At 36.0% G+C, this 20,414-nt stretch overlaps 2 protein-coding genes across 2 annotated transcripts; both read left to right on the top strand.

Annotated features, from left to right (window-relative positions):
• Window positions 1-1,814: 1,814 nt before the first annotated feature.
• On the top strand, window positions 1,815-2,903 carry LOC102928718 (olfactory receptor 2L13-like). The gene has a single exon (XM_042258917.2). It carries the CDS (start codon window positions 1,965-1,967, stop codon window positions 2,901-2,903), a length of 939 nt encoding a protein of 312 aa, XP_042114851.2. The 5' UTR covers window positions 1,815-1,964.
• A 13,654-nt stretch (window positions 2,904-16,557) lies between these two features.
• Window positions 16,558-18,363, top strand: LOC121821811 (olfactory receptor 2L5-like). The gene is made up of 2 exons (XM_042259631.2): window positions 16,558-17,463; window positions 18,322-18,363. The coding sequence occupies exons 1-2, from the start codon at window positions 16,558-16,560 to the stop codon at window positions 18,361-18,363; spliced, it is 948 nt and encodes a 315-aa protein (XP_042115565.2).
• The last annotated feature ends 2,051 nt before the right edge of the window (window positions 18,364-20,414 follow it).

Below are 20,414 nucleotides of genomic sequence, written 5' to 3'. Positions count from 1 at the left end.
CCAGGTATCCACACCCCTAAATATAGCTATTCCCCAATATTAACTGCCAAGATGACCATGTCTAAACGTTGGAAATAAATAATTACTGCAGTAACTGTCTTCAAAGTGTGTTCATGAATTACTGAGAAGTGATCTGAGAGCACACCCCTGTATAACCCTTTTATAGAAATCAAACATGAACTGTAAGTTTAGTGCAGACTGTGTCCAAAGATGGCCGCTAGAACACTCCTGAGAGGATGGCTGGAATATTCCTTTCTTTATGACCAAACCAGTGTTCAAGGATGTAAAAGAAAGGTCCTTAAGACATTCTTCTTTATTCATAAGGCATGATGCAGAAGACTGGATTTTAAACATAATGTCAGTTTTGTCAGTATGATCAGATTAACCTATCATCTCTAAGAATAATGTTTTATTCATTTCAACAGGCACACAGGTTGAGAGCCTGATGTAAGTGCTGTACCAGGGAGTAGACATCAATGAATCATCAAACAAGAGCCTGTGTCCAGGTAGGCAACCCACTATCCTCAATGAGCAGGTGTCAGTGATTTTTTTGTGGGGGGTAAGGGGGGATATGTAGTTCTGTTTTCAAATCCAGGTAAGTTATCAGATATTTTTATTCCCTCTAAGTAATCTTCTCTGCATGGTCCCGACAGCAGCTTCTTTCTGAACATGAGCATTCCATCTGAGGTGTAGAAGTGTACCTAAGAACACAGTGCTCCCCCTGTTCTCCCATCTTATCTAGATCAGATTTCAGCTCCTCTTCTTCATATACAATTGCCCTCACATCTTCCCGGACCAACCACTCATCACGGTTTTTTTGCCCTTCTTTACTTTCTGTCCTGACCCTGTTCCTTGCTGATTACTTTGAGTAAGGAACTTCTCACCAACCTGCTTACATGGTGCCTGCACCTGGTGGCTCAAGGCAAGTCCCAGCCCAGCTGTCTCTTACCCTTTGTCTACCATGATTTTTAAAAGAATACAAGGAATCATTGACTTTATATGCATGCATACACACCCCACACATATACAAAGAATTAAATGAATGAAAATATAATGATTGAAAAATATGGGTATGCAGAGTTAAGAATGCATACCTACACATTTTCTTTTCCCATGAACATATTTTTAAGGGCTTCTCACTCCTCTCAGTGGAGTATAAAGATATGAGCTGCAAAGGAAGAGGGGAAAACAGTGCATACAAATATTTATACTACTGGGGCATGTGAGTATATTATTTTCAATTGTAAAATATAACAAAAACACATATTAGGCATATTAGGCAATGTGTATCATTTATTATATTTATTTTTTGTATAAACACTTTTATTGTAAGTGTTTCATGATATTGTAAGTGATATCCATTTATTCAATTGATATCTTTAAAATTTACATAAACCAAGGCATCCCTTGTGGGAGTAGAATCTTATGATTAGTGTGGAACTGAGCACACTGAAATCCTGTTAGTTCCAGAACAGTGAATTGGGAGTGGATGTTATTTTCAGGAAAGGCAAAGATTCATTAGAGAATGTGAGAGGCAGAGCACAAGGAGATCTCTGGGATCTGTGTGCAGTATGGTCAGTTATGGGAACAGGGCCAGGAAGTAAGTGATGCAGAAGATAGAGGCTTTCTTAGTTTTGTAAGGTGGCTTGATGGTCTTGAGTAATGGTCTTGCATGGAGTTACCTAGGAGGAAATATGTGAGCTATCTTACTCATGTTCCCACCCTTGGTTTTAAAATGACCACACAGGTATCTCTGAACTGAGAACTTGGCCAGAGGCAAGACAAAAAACATTCAGCTCAGATTTCAAAATAAGTTCAGCAGAAGGACGGTGCTGGAGGAAGAACAATTCAGTGCGAGGATTCATTCCAAGCCAGTTCCTCTTTATTCTGTCATTCTATTTCCTGTGATAGGTGTATGTTGCTTTTAAGTTTCTATTTCAAGAAGGATAAAGCAATACGTCTTCATGGAGAAATGGAATCAGAGCTCAAGTGATTTCATTTTGTTAGGGTTGTTTCCACAAAACCAAACAGGCCTTCTGCTTTTGCTGCTCATCATCTTCATATTCTCTGTGGCCTTGCTTGGCAACTCAACAATGATCCACCTCATTTGTGTGGATCCAAGGCTCCACACTCCCATGTACATTCTCCTCAGTCAGCTCTCTCTCATGGACCTGATGTATATTTCTTCCACTGTTCCCAAGATGGCATTCAACTTCCTCTCTGGCCAGAAGAGCATTACCTTACTGGGCTGTGGAGTGCAATCCTTTTTCTTTCTGACCATGGCATGTTCTGAGGGCTTGCTCCTGGCCTCCATGGCATATGACCGTTTTGTGGCCATCTGCCACCCCCTTCATTATCCAATACGCATGAGCAAAATGAAGTGTCTGAAGATGATCATAGGATCCTGGACCTTGGGCTCCATTAACTCTTTATCACACACAGTCTATCTCCTTCACCTTCCTTTCTGCCATTCTAGGTCGGTTAATCATTTCTTCTGTGATGTCCCTGCCATGGTGCCCCTGGCCTGTATGGATACTTGGGTTTATGAGTACATGGTATTTGTGAGCACATGCCTGTTTCTTTTATTTCCTTTCCTTGGCATTGCAGTTTCCTATGGACGGGTCCTTTTTTCTGTCTTCCATATGCGCTCAAAAGAGGGAAAGAAAAAGGCCTTCACCATATGTTCAACTCACTTAACTGTGGTGACATTTTACTATGCACCTTTTGTCTACACTTACCTTCGTCCTAGGAGTCTCCGTTCCCCGACAGAAGATAAGATTCTGGCTGTCTTCTACACTATCCTCACCCCCATGCTCAACCCCATCATCTACAGCCTGAGGAATAAGGAGGTCCTGGGGGCCATGACAAGAGTCTTTGGGACATTCTCTTCCACAAAAACTTGATCATTTCCTCTCTACTCATATTTCAGTTCCCCTGGAGAATGTCAGAGTAGTGTTGTTTATTGGAAATGCAATATTTCCCACATACATGTCATACCTTTCTGGTTACTCATTACAGGTTAAGATTAAATAGTATGTTCATTATTGCACACTAGTACAATTATTCACATGTTTAATTCATAACATTACAGTCAATGATATCAATAACAGAAATTCCACAATTACTATCCTAACATAATATGACACATTATACCTTATGAGTGTATAATATTACTGTAAAATGATACTAAGTATGGTATATTGACTTGCTTCTACAAAATTAACATGATTAATTGCTTTTCTTATGTGTTTTGTTTTCATTCTTTTCATTATTGAAAGTTTATGTAAATTGAATATTTGCAACATATTGAAGTTTGAATTGTTCCCATGTGACCAATACTCAAATGGTTCCAGTGTCTACTGTGTAGGACAATAGAGCAATCCCAAAGTCATGAAACGTTTTAAGAACATCAAAATTTAGCACAGTAAAGTACTACCTTACTCCAGGTAGAATGGTTGTTTTAAAATCAATTGCTTTTGTGACTGGAAGTATGGAGAAATATTATACACAGTTAGATGAAGTGTAAATTAATACAGTCCTTGCTGTGTTTAGTCAATTACATAAAAATAGACAAATTATGGGATTTATCAATCCTCCTACTGTACCGAATTGAAATAGAATAAAGTGGAAGTGTTTACAAGACGTTCCCCTACACCACTTACTGAAGTACTATTTGTGTTCACCAAAATAGTCTCTGATATGCTCTGCTGAAATTGAATAAATATAATTAAACACAATGACTCATATATCTCAAAAGCGATAATATTGAATGTGTTGTTCCCAAAGAAGTAAAAAGTTTCAGGTATAAATTGGCTGATTACCCTGATTCCATCAATATACAATGTTTCCATGTGTGAAATATCACATTTACCTCATTAATAAATATAGTTATCTCTCAGCTGAAATATTTGTCATATATACATATACAGTGTATCCTTGGTGTACTAACTATTGATGAGGTGAGAAGTAATAAAATACAAATTCTTGAAATTGATGAGTTTGGAGAGTTCTCATTTTCCCTTTTCTTTTTAGCATGGTCCTATGAACTACAATGCAATACGTTGCCCATCCTATCCTAATGTCCCTGTATAAGACCATCCTAGAGGGACTTACATGGCTTAGGATTTTTTTTATTTCCCTCAGACACTGAAATGAAATGATGGTCAAGATTTATCTACATTTTTATTTAAGTTACAGTTCTGTGCATTGTGAATAATCTTTTTGATATAAGCTGATATTCAGTTTGCATGTATTTCATTGAAGATTTTTGATAGTCTATTTATCATGCTATTGGCTTGTAGTTTTCCTTGCTGTTTTTGTTATGTTATTACCCTGTTTTAGTAGTAGAGTAATAAAGGTGTTTAGAAATGCTCCTTCTGTTTGTGTGTGCGTGTGCGTGTGTGTGTGTGTGTGTGTGTGTGTGTGTGTGTGTGATTTAAAAAGTATTTGACTGTAGATCTTCAGTGTAAGTCTGGACGAATTCTTCTGTGAATCTCCCTGGTGCTGAACTTGTTTTTAACCTGGAAGGCTTTTTATTGCTGCTTGAATTTCCTCATTTGTTTTGGTTGTGTTAAAATTGTCCATCTCTTCTTAGTTTAACTTTGGTCAATTGCATGCACCTAGAAATTTATCAATATCTTTCACATATTTTCAACCTAATGGATGGAACATAGTTTATTCAAACATTTCCTTATAAAATATTGAATTGCCATGGCGCATTTTGTGATGCTTTCCTGTCTATTAATGACTCTACTAATTTGAGTGATCTCTTTTTTTCTTTTGGTTAGTTGGGCCAAGGCTCTTTCTTTATCTTGAAGATGGAGGAATACTTCAATATTCCCAAATCAATGAATGTAATAAATCACATAAATAGACCTAAAAGCAAAAAATTCCCATGATTATTTCAATAAATGCATCAAGAGCCATTGACAAAATCCATCATATATTCATGATACAAGTTATAGAATAAACGATCATCAAACATTTGTTAACATAGTAAAGGCTATTCATGCAATCTCACAGCCAAAATCATTTTAAATTGATAAAAAATTCTAGAAGTAATTCCAATTTAATCATGATCAACACAGAATTACCTGCCATCTACAGTCCTCTTCAATATGATCCTCAATGAAATATACCCACAAATTTTGTGAAGAAGTAAATAAATGTATTTAGAGAGCTTGTTCTGATAGCATAATTTATGGGAAAATTTAAAACTGCATTTCAATGAGTCCAATATTCACATAAATTTTGTATTATTGTGAGTTTATGTTATTGTATTAATGTATTTCATACTAAGCACAATATATTTCATACTAAGCACATGAAATAAATACTTAAGCAAATGTATTTCCTTAAAAAGATAGTATATAAAGATTTAATGAAATAAAATTGTCACTTTGCTTTTAGTGATTTAGGAATTTTGAAACAGTTAGCCTTAATTGTCAGCAACTTAAAGTCTAGAATAAATATTTTTCAATGAACAACTTGTATTTTTATTCAATTTCATATCAACACGCAAAAAAATAAAAATCACTACATAACAAGGCTAACAGGTCTTTCTATTGCTGAGATATGGGAAATTGAGGGAAGAAGACTTCTAAAAACAAAATGTATGTGTTGCCTTGATAAACATGAAAATAAAGAAGTATTAAGTCAGAATGGGATTGTAAGAAATATATGAATGTCATTAGAATAATAAAGGCTATATTGACCATTAAACCACAAATTCAAAATTTTTCACATAGATAATAATCGGTACATTTGAACATCAATGTACATCACAATCAGAACAAGACAACTTGTTAACTTCTGCAGTACACGTAGATGTTGTGTGAGACTTTCTACTAGGAGACACACATGTGTGTACTCACCACAGACAGGGAATTGATTGCAAATGGAAGTAATATTTTCACCAAATCCCAATTTGTTGAATTAATGAGTTTATTGGGGTTACTTAGAGGAATATGAGGGAACTGAAATGCAGTTTAATGACTGAAAACACAACCTCAGCTTGTTTGATAAACCATGGAAGTTTCCACTCTAGAGATCTCTGCATGACTTGAAATCATCTCAACAGTTCTGAATGACTCCTCCTAGCAGTGCACCTGATCAGACAACCTTCTGACCTAGCACTTGTTGACTGGTTCTTCATCTTTGGGAAGGCACTCATGAATCTTTGAAGTTTCAGTTTTCCCAGTCATGTGAACTGTGTTTGCTTCCTCAGTCTCATGAGCCTCCTTTATTGGAGGGACTGTTTCAATTCAAAGAGAATTAATTGTTAGAGAACAGTAGAATATATAGGACACTACATTCCTTGTGCAGTTTCACCCTACTTATTGTTTGAGAATGTCATCCATGTACACAATGTATTTTGATTAAGCCTGTCTTTCATTACCTCTGCTTCAATAGCTCTCCCATTTCCACACCACTGTTCCTTCTCAACTTTATGTGATTTGCCACACACCCCTTTCTCTACTCCATGTTGCCATATGTGTATGGGTATAGTGCCATCTGCTAGAGCATTGGTAGCCTCTCAATTCCTGAGTGTTAGAAGAAAACTAACTCATTTTCCCAGTATCCATCAGTATCCATGATACTCCCTGCTAATCATGGTTTCCTCTACTGAGTCACAATTAAGGCTTCTATCTATATGCTGAGTCATTGACTTTTCTCTTTTTCTGTATTGAAGATTAGCTGCAAATACCATTTTCCATCATTTTTACCCTACTTTCTCTGGGACCAGTTGTTGCTGTCTGGTTTGAGTGTTTCCAGACTATTAGAATCTTATTCAAAAAGTTGATTATGTATAGCTAGATATCAAAAGAGAAAGGAATTGTATTCAAAAATAAAACAAAAATATAGAAGAAGAGATAAATTTCAAGGGAGTTGTGGTCTCTCAGAAAGAGCTTCATTTCCTTTCTCACAGTTGTTACCTCCAATGAGCAAGTTCCCACTTGACAGCCTAATTTTCATGGCTTCTGATACATAGTGTTGGTCAGTCACAAAAATCACCTTGACAGATTGCTGTCAATTTTATCGCATATGTGCTAGTCTCAGGGAAGGCAGTGTATTATCTAGTCTTTTAATTGTTTTCATAGTATCTCCATATTCCTGTGGTAGACACTAATCAAAAGGCAAATATGTTGTTCCACACATAGAAGAAAGTAGACACCCAATGATTTCTCACCAGTAACACTCCATCTCAGATTGCACAGTCTTAGTTTCTTATTTTTCTATCCAATGCATGAAGCGGCTACCATATAAAGAAATATACCCCGGCATACTTTATTGGGAAGTTGGACCATGTCAAGATTGTTACAATGAATAGTCCAAAAGAAAATCTAAAAGAAATTAATAGTTTTCTTGATGAATACCACTTACTAAAGTTAAAACAAGATCAGGTGCACAATTTAAACAGACCTATAACCCCTAGTGATTTAGAAGAAATCATTGAAAGTCTGCCTTCCCCAAATTTAAAAGATGATTTTATCGCACTCAATGAACAGGACCAGATGATTTAAGCCCAGAATTTTACCAGACATTTAAAGAAGAGTTAATGCCAATACTCCTCAAATTATTCTACAAAATAGAAACAGAAGGAACATTGCTCAATTCATTTTAAGAGGCCTCAATTACCCTGATACCCAACCACATAAAGAAAAGAGAATTAAGGACTGATTTCCCTTATTATACATAGTTGCAAAAATTCAGGCTTGGAGCAACACAGTTCAGCTGAGATTCATTCTGGATGAGAACTCAGAGGCTTCCAGCCTGAGGAAACAAGAACAGCTGAGGAATTGGCAAGGTGAGATAGCTGTGGCTTGTTCTGCATCTGATCTACCAGCATTCACCCCAATAACTGGCCTCAGGTTTGATTTTATTAATAAGACTCTCTAAGATTCATGCCACAGAAAGCTATCCTAAAATGTTCATTAGTAGCAGTCTTATCTTGATAGCAACAAAAGTCTGTGTATTTGGACTTAAGTCATACTCAACAAGAGAGAAATTTTGCTTGGTAGTGTAAATCTACTTTACTTCTGTGCGCTGGTGATAGTGAGGTCATTGATATTAGAAAGAGAACCTACTACTACCACCTCACTAAACCAGAATAATTTCTAATTGCATTTAAAATACTTATTCTTATACTTAAAGCAAGTGTAACTCTAACTACTCATCAAAGAAGCTTCTCTTCCCATCAAATGGAGACCATTACAGAAAACTACAACTGGTCAAAAGCAGAGCATACCTGACCATAACCCTGGACACATATAACCACTGGATACAGCTACATTACAACTATTGTACCTAACGCCAAGGGAATGTTATAGAAGACGGGTATAAAGATTTTCAAAACTAGGGAACAAGCAAGTCTGCTGTGATATTGTGTCTCCTTGAAATGAAGGAAAGCTACAGCTATGCTATCTCTCCAACATGACTTCCCAAACAAGACCAAATCAATGACAGCAATAGACATATCACGGAAGAAGGAAATCTTATATTGTACTATCCCAAGACAAAGAACTGCAGGGAAATAAGACTTCAGTGAATCCTAAGGGATGAGCCCCTAATTCATTATCCAATATCAGCTGGCCAGCCTTGAAATTATGAACATCCAGGCAGCAGTGAATTGACTCAGCTGATTGTATCTATATAAGCAAGCATAAAAATGTATGTATGTATTATGTACACATATATTCATATGTAATAATAAGCATTAAAGAGAGTCCATGAATTTGAGAGGGAGAAATGGGGGTTGGGAGACTCAGAAGGGGTTGAAGACAAAGGGGAAGCATGGGGATGATGTAATTATATCTAAATTAAAAAAAAAGTTTTAAACAAAATATTTTAAAAACATATATTTTGTGAAACTCTGAGACATTTTCTACTAGGATAATATCAATAAATGTGTTGAGTTGAGTTATCAGCTCCAGAAACCCTTAAAGAAATTGCTAAAACTCTCTTCTTGACCTTGGCCTAATTCCTGACTCATTAGTAACTTTTCCCACAACAACATGGTGATCTCTATGGACTATGTCAAGAGGACATCCCCATTGAGAGAGAGTGGAGAGAGAGAGAGAGAGAGAGAGAGAGAGAGAGAGAGAGAGAGAGAGAGAGAGAGAGAGAGAGAGAGAGAGAGAGAGAGAGAGAGAGAGAGAGAGAGAGAGAGAGAGAGAGAGAGAGAGAGAGAGAGAGAGAGAGAGAGAGAGAGTTAGTTTAAATCGATTAGGGTTGGCTTAGTGTCATAATTGCCCCTGTTTCCATGGAGGAAAGCAGTTGCCAAGCACAGGATGGGAGGAAAGTATGTTCACTGGCTTGAAGTTTACAACAGTGATGCTGTTGATGCAGTCACTGCAGAGCTACCATGAGGAACGGACATAAGGGAAACTGTGATCCCGGAGAGATAAAAATGAAGTGTATCCTAAGCTAGTTTTTACATTTAGTTATCATATTTATGTTTAGATTCTGGAAAATGCTGAAGGAAGTTTATTTCCAAATTGATTGAAAATTTCCATTTACAAAGTATCAGCACTTAGCATATTTAAGACTTCCTTCATCAGGGACAAGAACTGTGATATTTTTAATTAGAGTGGGTTTAAGAAAACATATTATACAAAATTATATATACATATATATGATATATATGGAAAGAGAGAAATGTGACGCTATTTTACATCTATAGCATTATATAGTTCTGAAGAGAACAGCTGTGATTACTTAGATATAATAATTATATTAATATAATATACAATAATTATATTAATATTAATATACAATATAATAATTATATTAAATATCAGAATTATTATATAATACCAAAGATGAAAATACAGCCAATGCATTTTTTACAATTTCATTTTTTTAAAATATAAATGATACCAAGTTCATGAAATGATGTCCATTATAAAGATACTGTAAGTAATGGTTAACAAAATACGTTAAAATTTATATGAATTCAAATACAACCTTAAAATTTGAGAGTGTTCTGGTTTTAAATAAACCAAGATATTTACAGAAAAACATATTATGTTGCCAGGGTCACTACTGCTTATTATGGAAAATAAGAGCAGTGAACATCACTACTGCATATTATGGAAAATAAGGGCAGTCAGTATCAGTTATATTTTCCACAAGGAAGAATGTTTCCAGGCAAGTGCACATGGTTATCACACTCAGCTGGTTTCCTGGTATTATCCCCTTTGGCAGTGGGGGCTTGTGTGGATTGAAATAATTCCCTAGTTAAGTATAACATTTTAGGAAGTGGGTCAGTAATGCATGCAGGTGCAGTGAGCCTCTGAAGCAGATTTAAGTATAGTCTGAGGGGACAGTGGCAGTGATTTCATAACAAAAAGCAGCTTGGGAACTAATTCCTAACAACACTTACAGGATGGAAAGATTACATTTGTGTAAGAGGGCTGCTGATAGACCTTGGCAAAATTCAATGGAGGAAGTCACATTTAAGAAGACTAATTTGCTAACAACTGAAGCTTTAACTTATGATTTCTTTCTTGGAATCATACAAAATATTTTCAATGAGTGCAGGGTTATAGAGTTCCCAGAGTGTAATTATTGTTTCTTTGACAGTATTTTATTTATATAAACTGTAAAGTATAAAATATTTTTATTTATTTTATAAGATACCTAACTTCTTATAAAAATACAAGTGTGCTTTACATAACATATACTGTATTAAATGAGCAAGGTAATAGCTAAAATTAACCATCTATGGAGCAATATTATAGTTTGTAAACTTAAGGCATTACTATAAGTATATGAGAAATTCATAGGAATACTGCAAATTATGTGTTTCAATTATTCATTCTTTCAACCTGAAATTGGGTCTTACTATGATCAATAAATTTTACTTTTTCATCTTATTTCTTATAATTTCCAAGTAATCACTAAAGTTTAGTTAAATAATAATAACAATGATTCATTAGCAAACTTTTACATCTCTAGAAAATTAAGTAGCACACAAAAAAATTAGATACCAAATCACTGAACAATATAGTGGTGGCAAATATGTGGATGATGGTCATGTGCTGGTGGCCATGCTGATGCAGGTGTTGGTGGGTAGCATGTGGCAAATGTCAGAGCCATTACTCATTGTTACTCTATTCAAGATTCTCTGCATGAATTCTTTGTGGATTATCTCATGAAATCTTCCAATAACTTATTTTTTCTAAAAAAAATCTTATTCATAATTTACAGAGCTCCAAAATCAGTATTCAAAAACCCAAACTTACAAAAAGTAGGACTCTGTCAAGTTTTTATTCCAAACTTTGTACAACAATCTGGTGTAAAGATGGCAGTTCCATAAATCATCCTCCAATCTGACTAAAATTCAAAGGACGTATTATCTGTTTATCCCTCAAAGTGCTGTATACTTAGGTAGTATCTAACTCTATGAATGCTAATTCATCTTTCTAGAATTTAAAGCTACTGAGCACAAACCTCAAATAGTAAACTGAGGTATGTGATTAGGAAGCACACCTGTATATACAAATATTCCATGTTTTAAGACTTTTCATTAAAGTAATTAGAGTTCTCATTGTGTATATCGTTCTAAATAATCACAACTTATAATTGTTTGGCTGATATTAGAAAAGAACTACTAAAATGACACATGAGGTTATGCATTATTTTCTTTTGTAAGATGTGTTGTGAAAATATTGAAGGAATGAGAGATCTCATGCATATTTCGATGGGAGGACACTCTTGGGAACAATGTTTGTCTATACTCCAAGGATTACTTCTCTAGGTTATTTGATTGGGATTCTATGAAAAATATTTCTTAGTTTAAAAGTTTATATAGCTGAAAATTTAAAAAAATTCTTGTCTATGAACTTACAGATTCATGCATGAAAAATAATTCATAAAATCCATTGTAGTGGCACATGCATGTAAGGCAGGGATAGCCTCAACTTTAATGCATCCTCAGTTACATAGCAAGTTTGAAGCCAGCCTGGGCTGAATGAGATCCTGACCCAGAAAACACAGCAACTGAAATACTGCAGTAATGTAACTCTTATAGGAGAAAATGATTTGTCTGTACTCTAGGGAAGACTGCGTGTCTCCAGGCTTACAGGCTCCCATCTGACATGTGGTTAGAAACTCCTTTTCATGAAGTTTCCGTTTTTTAGAATATATTGGAGACAAGATGAGAGACAATGGCTCAAGCTTATGTCAGTGGTGGTGGAGATTATTTTGAGGTTCTTGTGTGTCTAAATGTATCATCCTAGATTCCTTATAAAGCCTCTAGTAGAGCAATTTGGTCTTTCACAAAATTTAAAAAAATTGCAATGATCAGTCCAAATTCACCAAAAACAATTTTCCTAGTGATTAGTATTAAAGTAGTGAAAATGAAGAGTCCTAGAAAACTTGCAATAAAGGGACACTCTAATGAGTAAATGCCTGAGGCCCCTCCAAAGGACCCATGAGTACCACACAGTTTCACTTTATACTGCACAATTCAGGCTTGTTTCTTTAAAAAAGGAAAAGCATGTCTAAAATGCACGTTTTCTATAATTATAAGAGTAATTGAAGGAAAGCTTTTTGTGAGATTTCTTAAGTGAATATAAATATAGGGAAAAAAGTATATTCTCTGCCCATTGAATTCATGGAACTGTAGCATTTTTTGGCTTTCACTAAAATTTTTATAAATTATATAATTTATAAAAAATTTATAAATTTTTATAAAGTTTTGAGTATTTAAAAATGTATCTACCAGTATCTAAAGCTTAAAATCTAATGCCCATATCAGAGAAAACATGTAACACTTGGGTTGGGGTCTAGGTAATGTCACTCAGCATGACTTTTTTTCTATATCCATCCATACCCTGGCAAAATTTCATTTTTATTTATAGTTGAATAATATTTCATTGTGTAAATGTATCATATTTTCATTCTCCATTTTACTGTTGATGGACATCTAGAATGCTTACAGGGTCTGGCTGTTATGAATAGAGCAGGAATGAACATGGATGAGCAAGTATCTGCAGTAAGATATAGAATCCTTTGGGTACATGTCCAAGGACGGCACAGCTAGATCTTGCAGGAGATTGATTTTTTTGAAGAACCTCCACACTGATTTTCACAGATGCCATGCTAGTTTGCACTGCCACTGGCAGTGAATAAGTATCCCCCTTTTCCATGTATTCACCAGTATATGCTGTCAAATGTTTTATTGCTTCAGAAATATTATCTCAAGATGTGTGAGGAATAAGACAGGGTATCTAGTCAAAGATAAACTGATACATAATGTCTATGTTTGTGTCTGATTTGTCTCCTCCAAGTTCCTGAAAAGAGATCAAAGCAAATTTGCCTAAAATGTCTTAACTTGATTTTATTTTCTATGCTAGTGGTTATCAGACAAGGTAGCATATACCTCTAATCCCAGCACTTAGGATGCAGAGGCAGGGGGATCTCTGTGAGTTCTGTGTAGGCAATGTTGTTCCATATGGCAAAATTCTAGGCTGGCCAAGGCTATAAGTAATACCATTTCAAAAAAAAAAGCACTAGTGGATATATTATTTTACGGCTTAAATAATCAAGATTAAACAAAAATACAATATGGAGGAGATTGTAAAATGTACTAATACTAAATCAATGTATTTAGACAATTTATTTCCGGGAGGTTTCTGGACACTTGCAAGCTTGGGCTGTCTATCTTTCTGTCTACACACAGGTCCTGTGCTTCATCAGCGCTGTTACTTCAGCTCACATCACCCTTTTCTGGCTAATTTCTTTCCCATGTCTAGTACCCTGACCACTCCTTGTGGAGTGGTCAAGATAAGCTAAAATCTTTTCAAATGGCCTGTAAAGAGATGAATTATTGCTATTTCACATTAAGAGAAAAAAAAGGCAACATGATTTGGTTTGTCATGTAAGCAAAAATGTTCTTTTCACTTTCAACTTTGAAACAAACAATCATTGGCTGAACCCACTTTCCTGTCAGGTGCAACTTCCACATTACTCACTGTTGTCACACAGGAACAACAAAACACAGTCCAGTGAAATAATTTCTTTGAAGTTGGGAGGTGTCACATACAAGAACTGATATATCAGCCATTATTTCTCTTTGTGCTTCTTGTCTTGGCAATGATGCGACTCATGGAACTATTATTACACCCTGTATAGAATAAAAATGGTGTCAGTCATCGCCATGTTAATCAGGCTAGTAATTATTAACATTATATTTTAATCAGTCACTTAAAACATCAATGTACATGACATACTGTAAGTCAGTCTAGGATGTCAATCTCATATTGAATCCAAATACGGCTGTGTGAAATATCTGCTTTCCCCGAATTCCATTTGTTTCCAGTAGCCAGTTGAGACTCCTTTGCTAAGTGTGAAATCGAAAGTTCCACCTTGTTTTTCACAATTTAATTCACGCTTCTTGCATTCAATAATTTTAGTGTTTTGAAATGGTTAAGTCTGGCAAATTTTTATGTTCTAGCTGCAACATCCCCAAAGATAAGACAGTTCCATAGCCACTCCGATTGCTGCTCAGGTAAATATTTCACTTTTTTTTTTTTTTTACTTCTTTGATATTTTAAGTAATACATTTGTTGGTAAAGAGTGGTTAGACAGCAAACATTTCTGCATATCACACCCTTCTCCCCTTCAGCCTTCCCTCCTGACATTGCCACATCTCTCTTCACATTTGATGGAGGCTGACGTCCTTGCTCCACCTTCCAGAATGTACTGGCGCTCCCTGTACTAGAATGCATTGGCAGTGTGGACAACATTCAGCCTCACTGTAAAGCCTGTACATGTTTGGTTACAGCTACTTCATTTCTCCTATTGGCTTGTATGGTTTTTTCCCCTTAAAACAATACCCTCATGGGTTCTCATGCTATAGTCTATTCTGAAAATTAAAAGGATTTTTTTTTAAAGGAAACTCTCTGGATTCTTAAGAAACTACTCTGCTCAATAAATAATTGTATTTTCAAAAAATAATAAGTTCCCCTTTACTTTTCTGCATAATATGTGTGGTATTTAGTCAATGGAGCCATACATTTCAGTTCTGAGGAACTGCTTTTTATTTTGATAATCTCAACCCATAATTATTTTACATTAGGCATTTTTTAGGAATGCCTGAACATAGGCATAAGTATCCAATCTCAAAACTTCTTTTCTAAACTTCAGTCTTTTATGTTTTATTTCTATTTTGTCTTTGGAGTGTCCTCCAGTTTACTTTAGAACTTCCTTGACTGTATTTGGTCAGTCCTGGTTATTTTATTTTCAGAAATTCTTTACCAGCATCTGTCATTCCCTTAAAATAAGTGATATCTGTGCTATGAACTGAATATCTCTCCATGTGCCTCTGAAGATGCCAGTTTTCTGATAAAAATCTCCATTTCCCAATCATTCTAACCTATTGTATACATGTATTTAGTGTTTATATGTGTATGTGTTTGTGTACTCCTAAGTTCTGTATCTCTCTCTTCAGTTTGCAGATTTCCAGGCTGATATTCTTTGGCCCTAGCACAGACAGACATAGCATGCATTTTCTGGACCCAGTATGCTAAGCCTCCTGCAGACTGCATTCCTTGTGGAGGAGAAAAGCCCACGCTCTTGCTCATTCTGAAGACTCAGGATTTCTTCTCCCTCCCAGCAGTTAACAGCCTGGCTCTACTCCATTAACAAGCCTAAAACAAACTCTGAAAGGCCCTGAGTTCTCTTTTCTTGCTTAGCCCTTTCCTTTGCATTAAATATTATTTAAATGTACATCATTTATTTCCTTTTCATTCCAGTTAGTTCTTAGATGGAGAAGACATAATTGTGTGTGTGTTTAAATGTCCACCTTATGTTATAGATAAAAGAGAGGAAAATGAGAAGGAGTGAAGGAAAAACAAAGTGCTCTGTGAGGTTCTGAGAAGGGGCAAACACAACACTTGTTCTTTGTGTGCAGTGAATGTGATGTGTAGATGTCCACAGACAGGTTCTAGTTAGAGTGTTCCAAATGTGAATGAAGAAAGAAAAAATGACTTTGTGTAGTTGACACTTGTCCATAAGCATTATTTATAGATTTTTAAAGAAATAACAGCACCTCATTTTTGAAAGATTTTGTTTTTATTAATATGAAGGATGTTCATAAGAAAGAAATGTAGTTTTGATGATCTTGTTTACTGTTGTATCTTTGCATGTATCTTAGGGCCAGTGTATGGCAGAAAAGAGTCATCCTGATTGGAAAGAAAATGTACTCAATTATGGACCTGTATTTTAGGCATTTAGATTGGTTCCAAAAATGTACTATGAAGTCTCATGTTCATGACATCTCAATTTGTTAGGAACAAAAATATCCATTTTCTAGTAAGGTCGTTGTGGAAATATGTTACTTATAAGCCCTCAGGTTTCAGTAAAATATTTTGTTCATATATGTTGTTTTACCCATATTTATGTATGAGCTAGAAGATGAGTCAAAGTACACTATTCTTTCCTTAGCAGTTACAACCAAAGTCTGGTGAAAATCATGAATTGAATTATTTTATTGTCTTTTATGTAACTTATTGCTGCCTATGCTTCTAAGAAAATCTAAATGAACACCAGATGGATAGTTATAATCACACATTTACAGGTTTCATTTTATTAGGATTGTTCCCATCATCGCAAACAGGTATGTTTCTCTTCATTCTCATTGCTCTCATCTTCCTGACAGCTTGGATTGGCAACCTGTCCATGATCCTCCTCATCCTCCTGGATTCCCATCTCCACACACCCATGTATTTCTTACTCAGTCAGCTTTCTCTCATTGACTTAAATTACATCTCTACCATTGTCCCTAAAATGGTGTCTGACTTCATGTTGGGTAATAAGCACATCTCCTTCATTGGGTGTGGGTTTCAGATCTTCCTCTTCTTGACTTTTGGGGGTGCGGAAACCCTTTTGCTGGCTTGTATGGCCTATGACCGCTATGTGGCTATTTGCTTTCCTCTCCACTATGCTATACGCATGAACAAAAGAGTGTGTGTGCTGATGATAATAGGATCTTGGGTGCTGGGCTCCATTAACTCCTGTGCTCACACGGGGTATGAACTTCACATTCCTTACTGCCGATCCAGGGCCATCAACCATTTCTTCTGTGATGTTCCTGCCATGTTGACCCTGGCCTGCATGGACACATGGGTCTACGAGTACACAGTATTTGTGAGCACAGTCCTCTTTCTTGTGCTTCCATTCATTGGTATAGTGTGTTCTTATGGTCGTGTTTTCCTTGCTGTCTACCGCATGCATGCTGGGACAGGGAAGAAGAAGGCCTATTCTACCTGTAGCACTCACCTCACTGTGGTAACTTTCTACTATGCACCGTTTGCTTACACTTATCTACGTCCAAGATCCCTCCGATCTCCAGCAGAGGACAAGATTCTGGCAGTCTTCTACACAGTCCTCACCCCAATGCTCAATCCCATCATCTACAGCCTGAGAAACAAAGAAGTGATGGATGCAATGAGAAGAGTAACTCACAGAATTTGCTTTTCAAAAAATGTAGACAAGTTGCCTACCTAAGTTTGGGACTTAGGTGCAAGAACACTCAGCTTCATATTCTCCAGTTAAACCATAAGATCTCAAATATTCTGAAAGAGATTAAGGATAATAAAGCATTAAGTAAGGGGCTCTGTCTCAGAAGTAAAAATTAGGAACTAAAATGTCATTCTTTTTTTTGCCTCTTAACATTTTTCTTTAATTTTATTTTTGAGATTATAACATAATTACATTTCTCCCTCACCTTTTCCCCCTCCAACCCTCCTTTATGCCCCTTCCCACTTTCCTTCAAATTCATGGTCTCTTTTTCTGTAATCTTTTACATGCATAGATGCATATTTATATACATACATACATATGTACATACATACACATCTATATGTATAAAACAAGCATAACCTGCTCAGATGGTATAATGTTACTTGCATGTATTTTTTAGGATGATCGTTTGGCACTTGACAATCAAATAGTGTGCTCCTCCTGGGGAAAGCCACCTCTCTAGCTCCCAGCTTTGCTTTCCTCAGTTGCCTCTAGTTTTTTGTGTAGGGTTGAAGCCTCATGGGCTTTTCCTTGTCCGTTTGCATATCCATTGGTGTTCTTGTTCGACTTGAGTTTGGGCTGTCATATTGGTGAGACTTTATGGGTGTAGCTTCTGATGTTACTAGGATACACAACCTCACAGCAAAGTCCCGGATCCTCTGGCTCTTGCAATCTTTACACCCCTCTCTTCCACAATGTTCCTAAACCTTAGGTATGGAAGTGTTGTATAGGTAGGCCTTCACAACTCTTCCTTTTGATTGACTTGCCATTTTCTGTAGTGGTTTCCATCAGTTGAAAAGAGAAGTTTTCTCAGTGAGAATGAAGATTATATAGGTCTGTGGGTATAGGGACAAATGTTTATAGATAGCTGTTAGGGCTTATCTAACTTTTTTAGTAAGTTCATGATTGTAGATTCTCCTCCACTAATCATGACTCTACTAGCTAGGTTTCTAGTACCAAGCATGGTTTTCCTCTTATTAAGTGGGTCTTAAGTCAAATTAGAGAGCTGTTGGTCACCACCACAGAATGCATACCACTACTATACTCTCGGGGTTATAAAGCCATGTGGATTATTGATATTATTCATAGGCATCATAGGACTGTTGGTTGCTTCCTTCTTTTGGAAATGTTCATGATGCCTTATGATCCCATGAAAGCTAATTCTCAGCCAGATGGCATTTGGGTTAGTCCCAGCTCAAGAGTCTCTGGGACATGTTTCAGATGTGCACCGTATCTTCAGCAACAGGTACTTAGCTTCCACTTCTGTGAGGGTGGGTAACCAAGGGCAATAGGAATAAATTGTGTCTTGGGAGTTTTTTGAACAGCCCTGGCTGACAACTGAAAAGATAGCTTTCCTTGTTTGATATTAGGATTTTTGTTAGGTGGTCTTTGGATCTTGGAAGGAGTACCATCAGCGCAGATTAAAAAAAAAGTTCATTAAAATTATGTATGTATGTTTATACATGGGAGTTATATGTGTTACAGTTTTCCTTTAGGTAAAGAGTTAAATGCATGATTCCTTGTGGCTTTTCAGACATCCTTATTGCTATTCTATTTACTTACCTATTTTTGTATTTACTTCCCTCCCTCTCTCTAAAGAGCTTCCCTTTTCTACTTCCCATATATATGGTTTAACTAGTGCTCATGCTTTCAAACATCCTCTGCAGGTTGTAGAATGTAGCTTCTGGGGATCAGGGAGTAACCATGGATTAAAATTTGAGCACCAGTGTAACTGTGTATCATTTCTAGATGCAGAGAAATATTAGCCTTCTTAAGAGTCTTTGTACACCCATTTCCAAACAAAGACCCCTCCTTCTGTCTAGATAATGTTACCATGTACCATAGTGTAATTTTCTTGTTCTCATTTATAAAGGTCTAAAAAGTATCTGTCAAGAGAGTTGATCAACATTTACTGCCTTGTCCCCTCTCATGCCTGACCTTTTATTTGACTTCATTTGTACAAGACTCATTTATGTCTTTTATTGCTATGTATTATTTCATTGTATGCCCCTGTCAAAACATTTACTCATTTTAGGTTTAATGAATAATTCCGTTTGGAGTATATTGATTCCAAAAATCATAATGGAGATTGTTGTCCACATGTAATTATCCATCCATATAAGATTTCTAATTATAGGCAATTTTAAAAAATGTTTTAGCAATATGTCATAATAACAACATGCAAAGAGTGTTCTGTCATTATGAGCCAACAAAACATATTGAAAATTTGATATGTCTAACTGTACAGGAATATATTGAGTGATCAGTACAATTAGTTAGCATAAATGAAATTGAAATTGAAAATAATTTTTTAGTTATTTCATTTATTATTAAAAATAAAGTTATTTTAATGCAATATATTCTGATTACAGTTTCCTCTGCCTTATCTCCTCCCAGATCCTCTCCACTATTCACCCTTCCAACTCCTTGTCTTTCTCTCTCTCTTAAGAAAACAAACAGGCAAATGAAAAAGACACAGAAACGAGGAAAAAACAAAACAAAGAGAAATCAAGAAAGAGCATAGAAATGTACACACACACACACACACACACACACACACACACACACACACATACACACACACATACACACACACACACACACACACACACACACACACACACACACACACCACACCACGCCACACCATGAAACCTCAAAAATCAGAAGCCATGATATACAAGCCAAAGACCACTAAGGCTAAAGAAGGAGAAGAAGAATAAGAAGAATAAGAAGAATAAGAATAAGAATAAGAAGAATAAGAATAAGAATAAGAGTAAGAAGAAGAAGAAGAAGAAGAAGAAGAAGGAGGAGGAGGAGGAGGAGGAGGAGGAGGAGGAGGAGGAGGAGGAGGAGGAGGAGGAGGAGGAGGAGAAGAAGAAGAA

Source organism: Peromyscus maniculatus, chromosome 12 (assembly GCF_049852395.1).
Source record: "Peromyscus maniculatus bairdii isolate BWxNUB_F1_BW_parent chromosome 12, HU_Pman_BW_mat_3.1, whole genome shotgun sequence".
Taxonomy (NCBI): Eukaryota; Metazoa; Chordata; class Mammalia; order Rodentia; family Cricetidae; genus Peromyscus; species Peromyscus maniculatus.
Note: the sequence above shows the minus strand (reverse complement) of the source record. Positions and strands in the feature narration are given on the sequence as shown.

What these genes read in the sequence shown, in the direction of transcription:
- LOC102928718 (XM_042258917.2), top strand. Translation starts at nt 1,965, where the DNA reads ATGGAGAAATGGAATCAGAGCTCAAGTGATTTCATTTTGTTAGGGTTG.
- LOC121821811 (XM_042259631.2), top strand. Translation starts at nt 16,558, where the DNA reads ATGGATAGTTATAATCACACATTTACAGGTTTCATTTTATTAGGATTG. An exon ending in TGATGGATGCAATGAGAAGA is followed by an intron (nt 17,464 to 18,321) that starts GTAACTCACAGA and finishes GGTTTCCATCAG; the next exon opens with TTGAAAAGAGAAGTTTTCTC.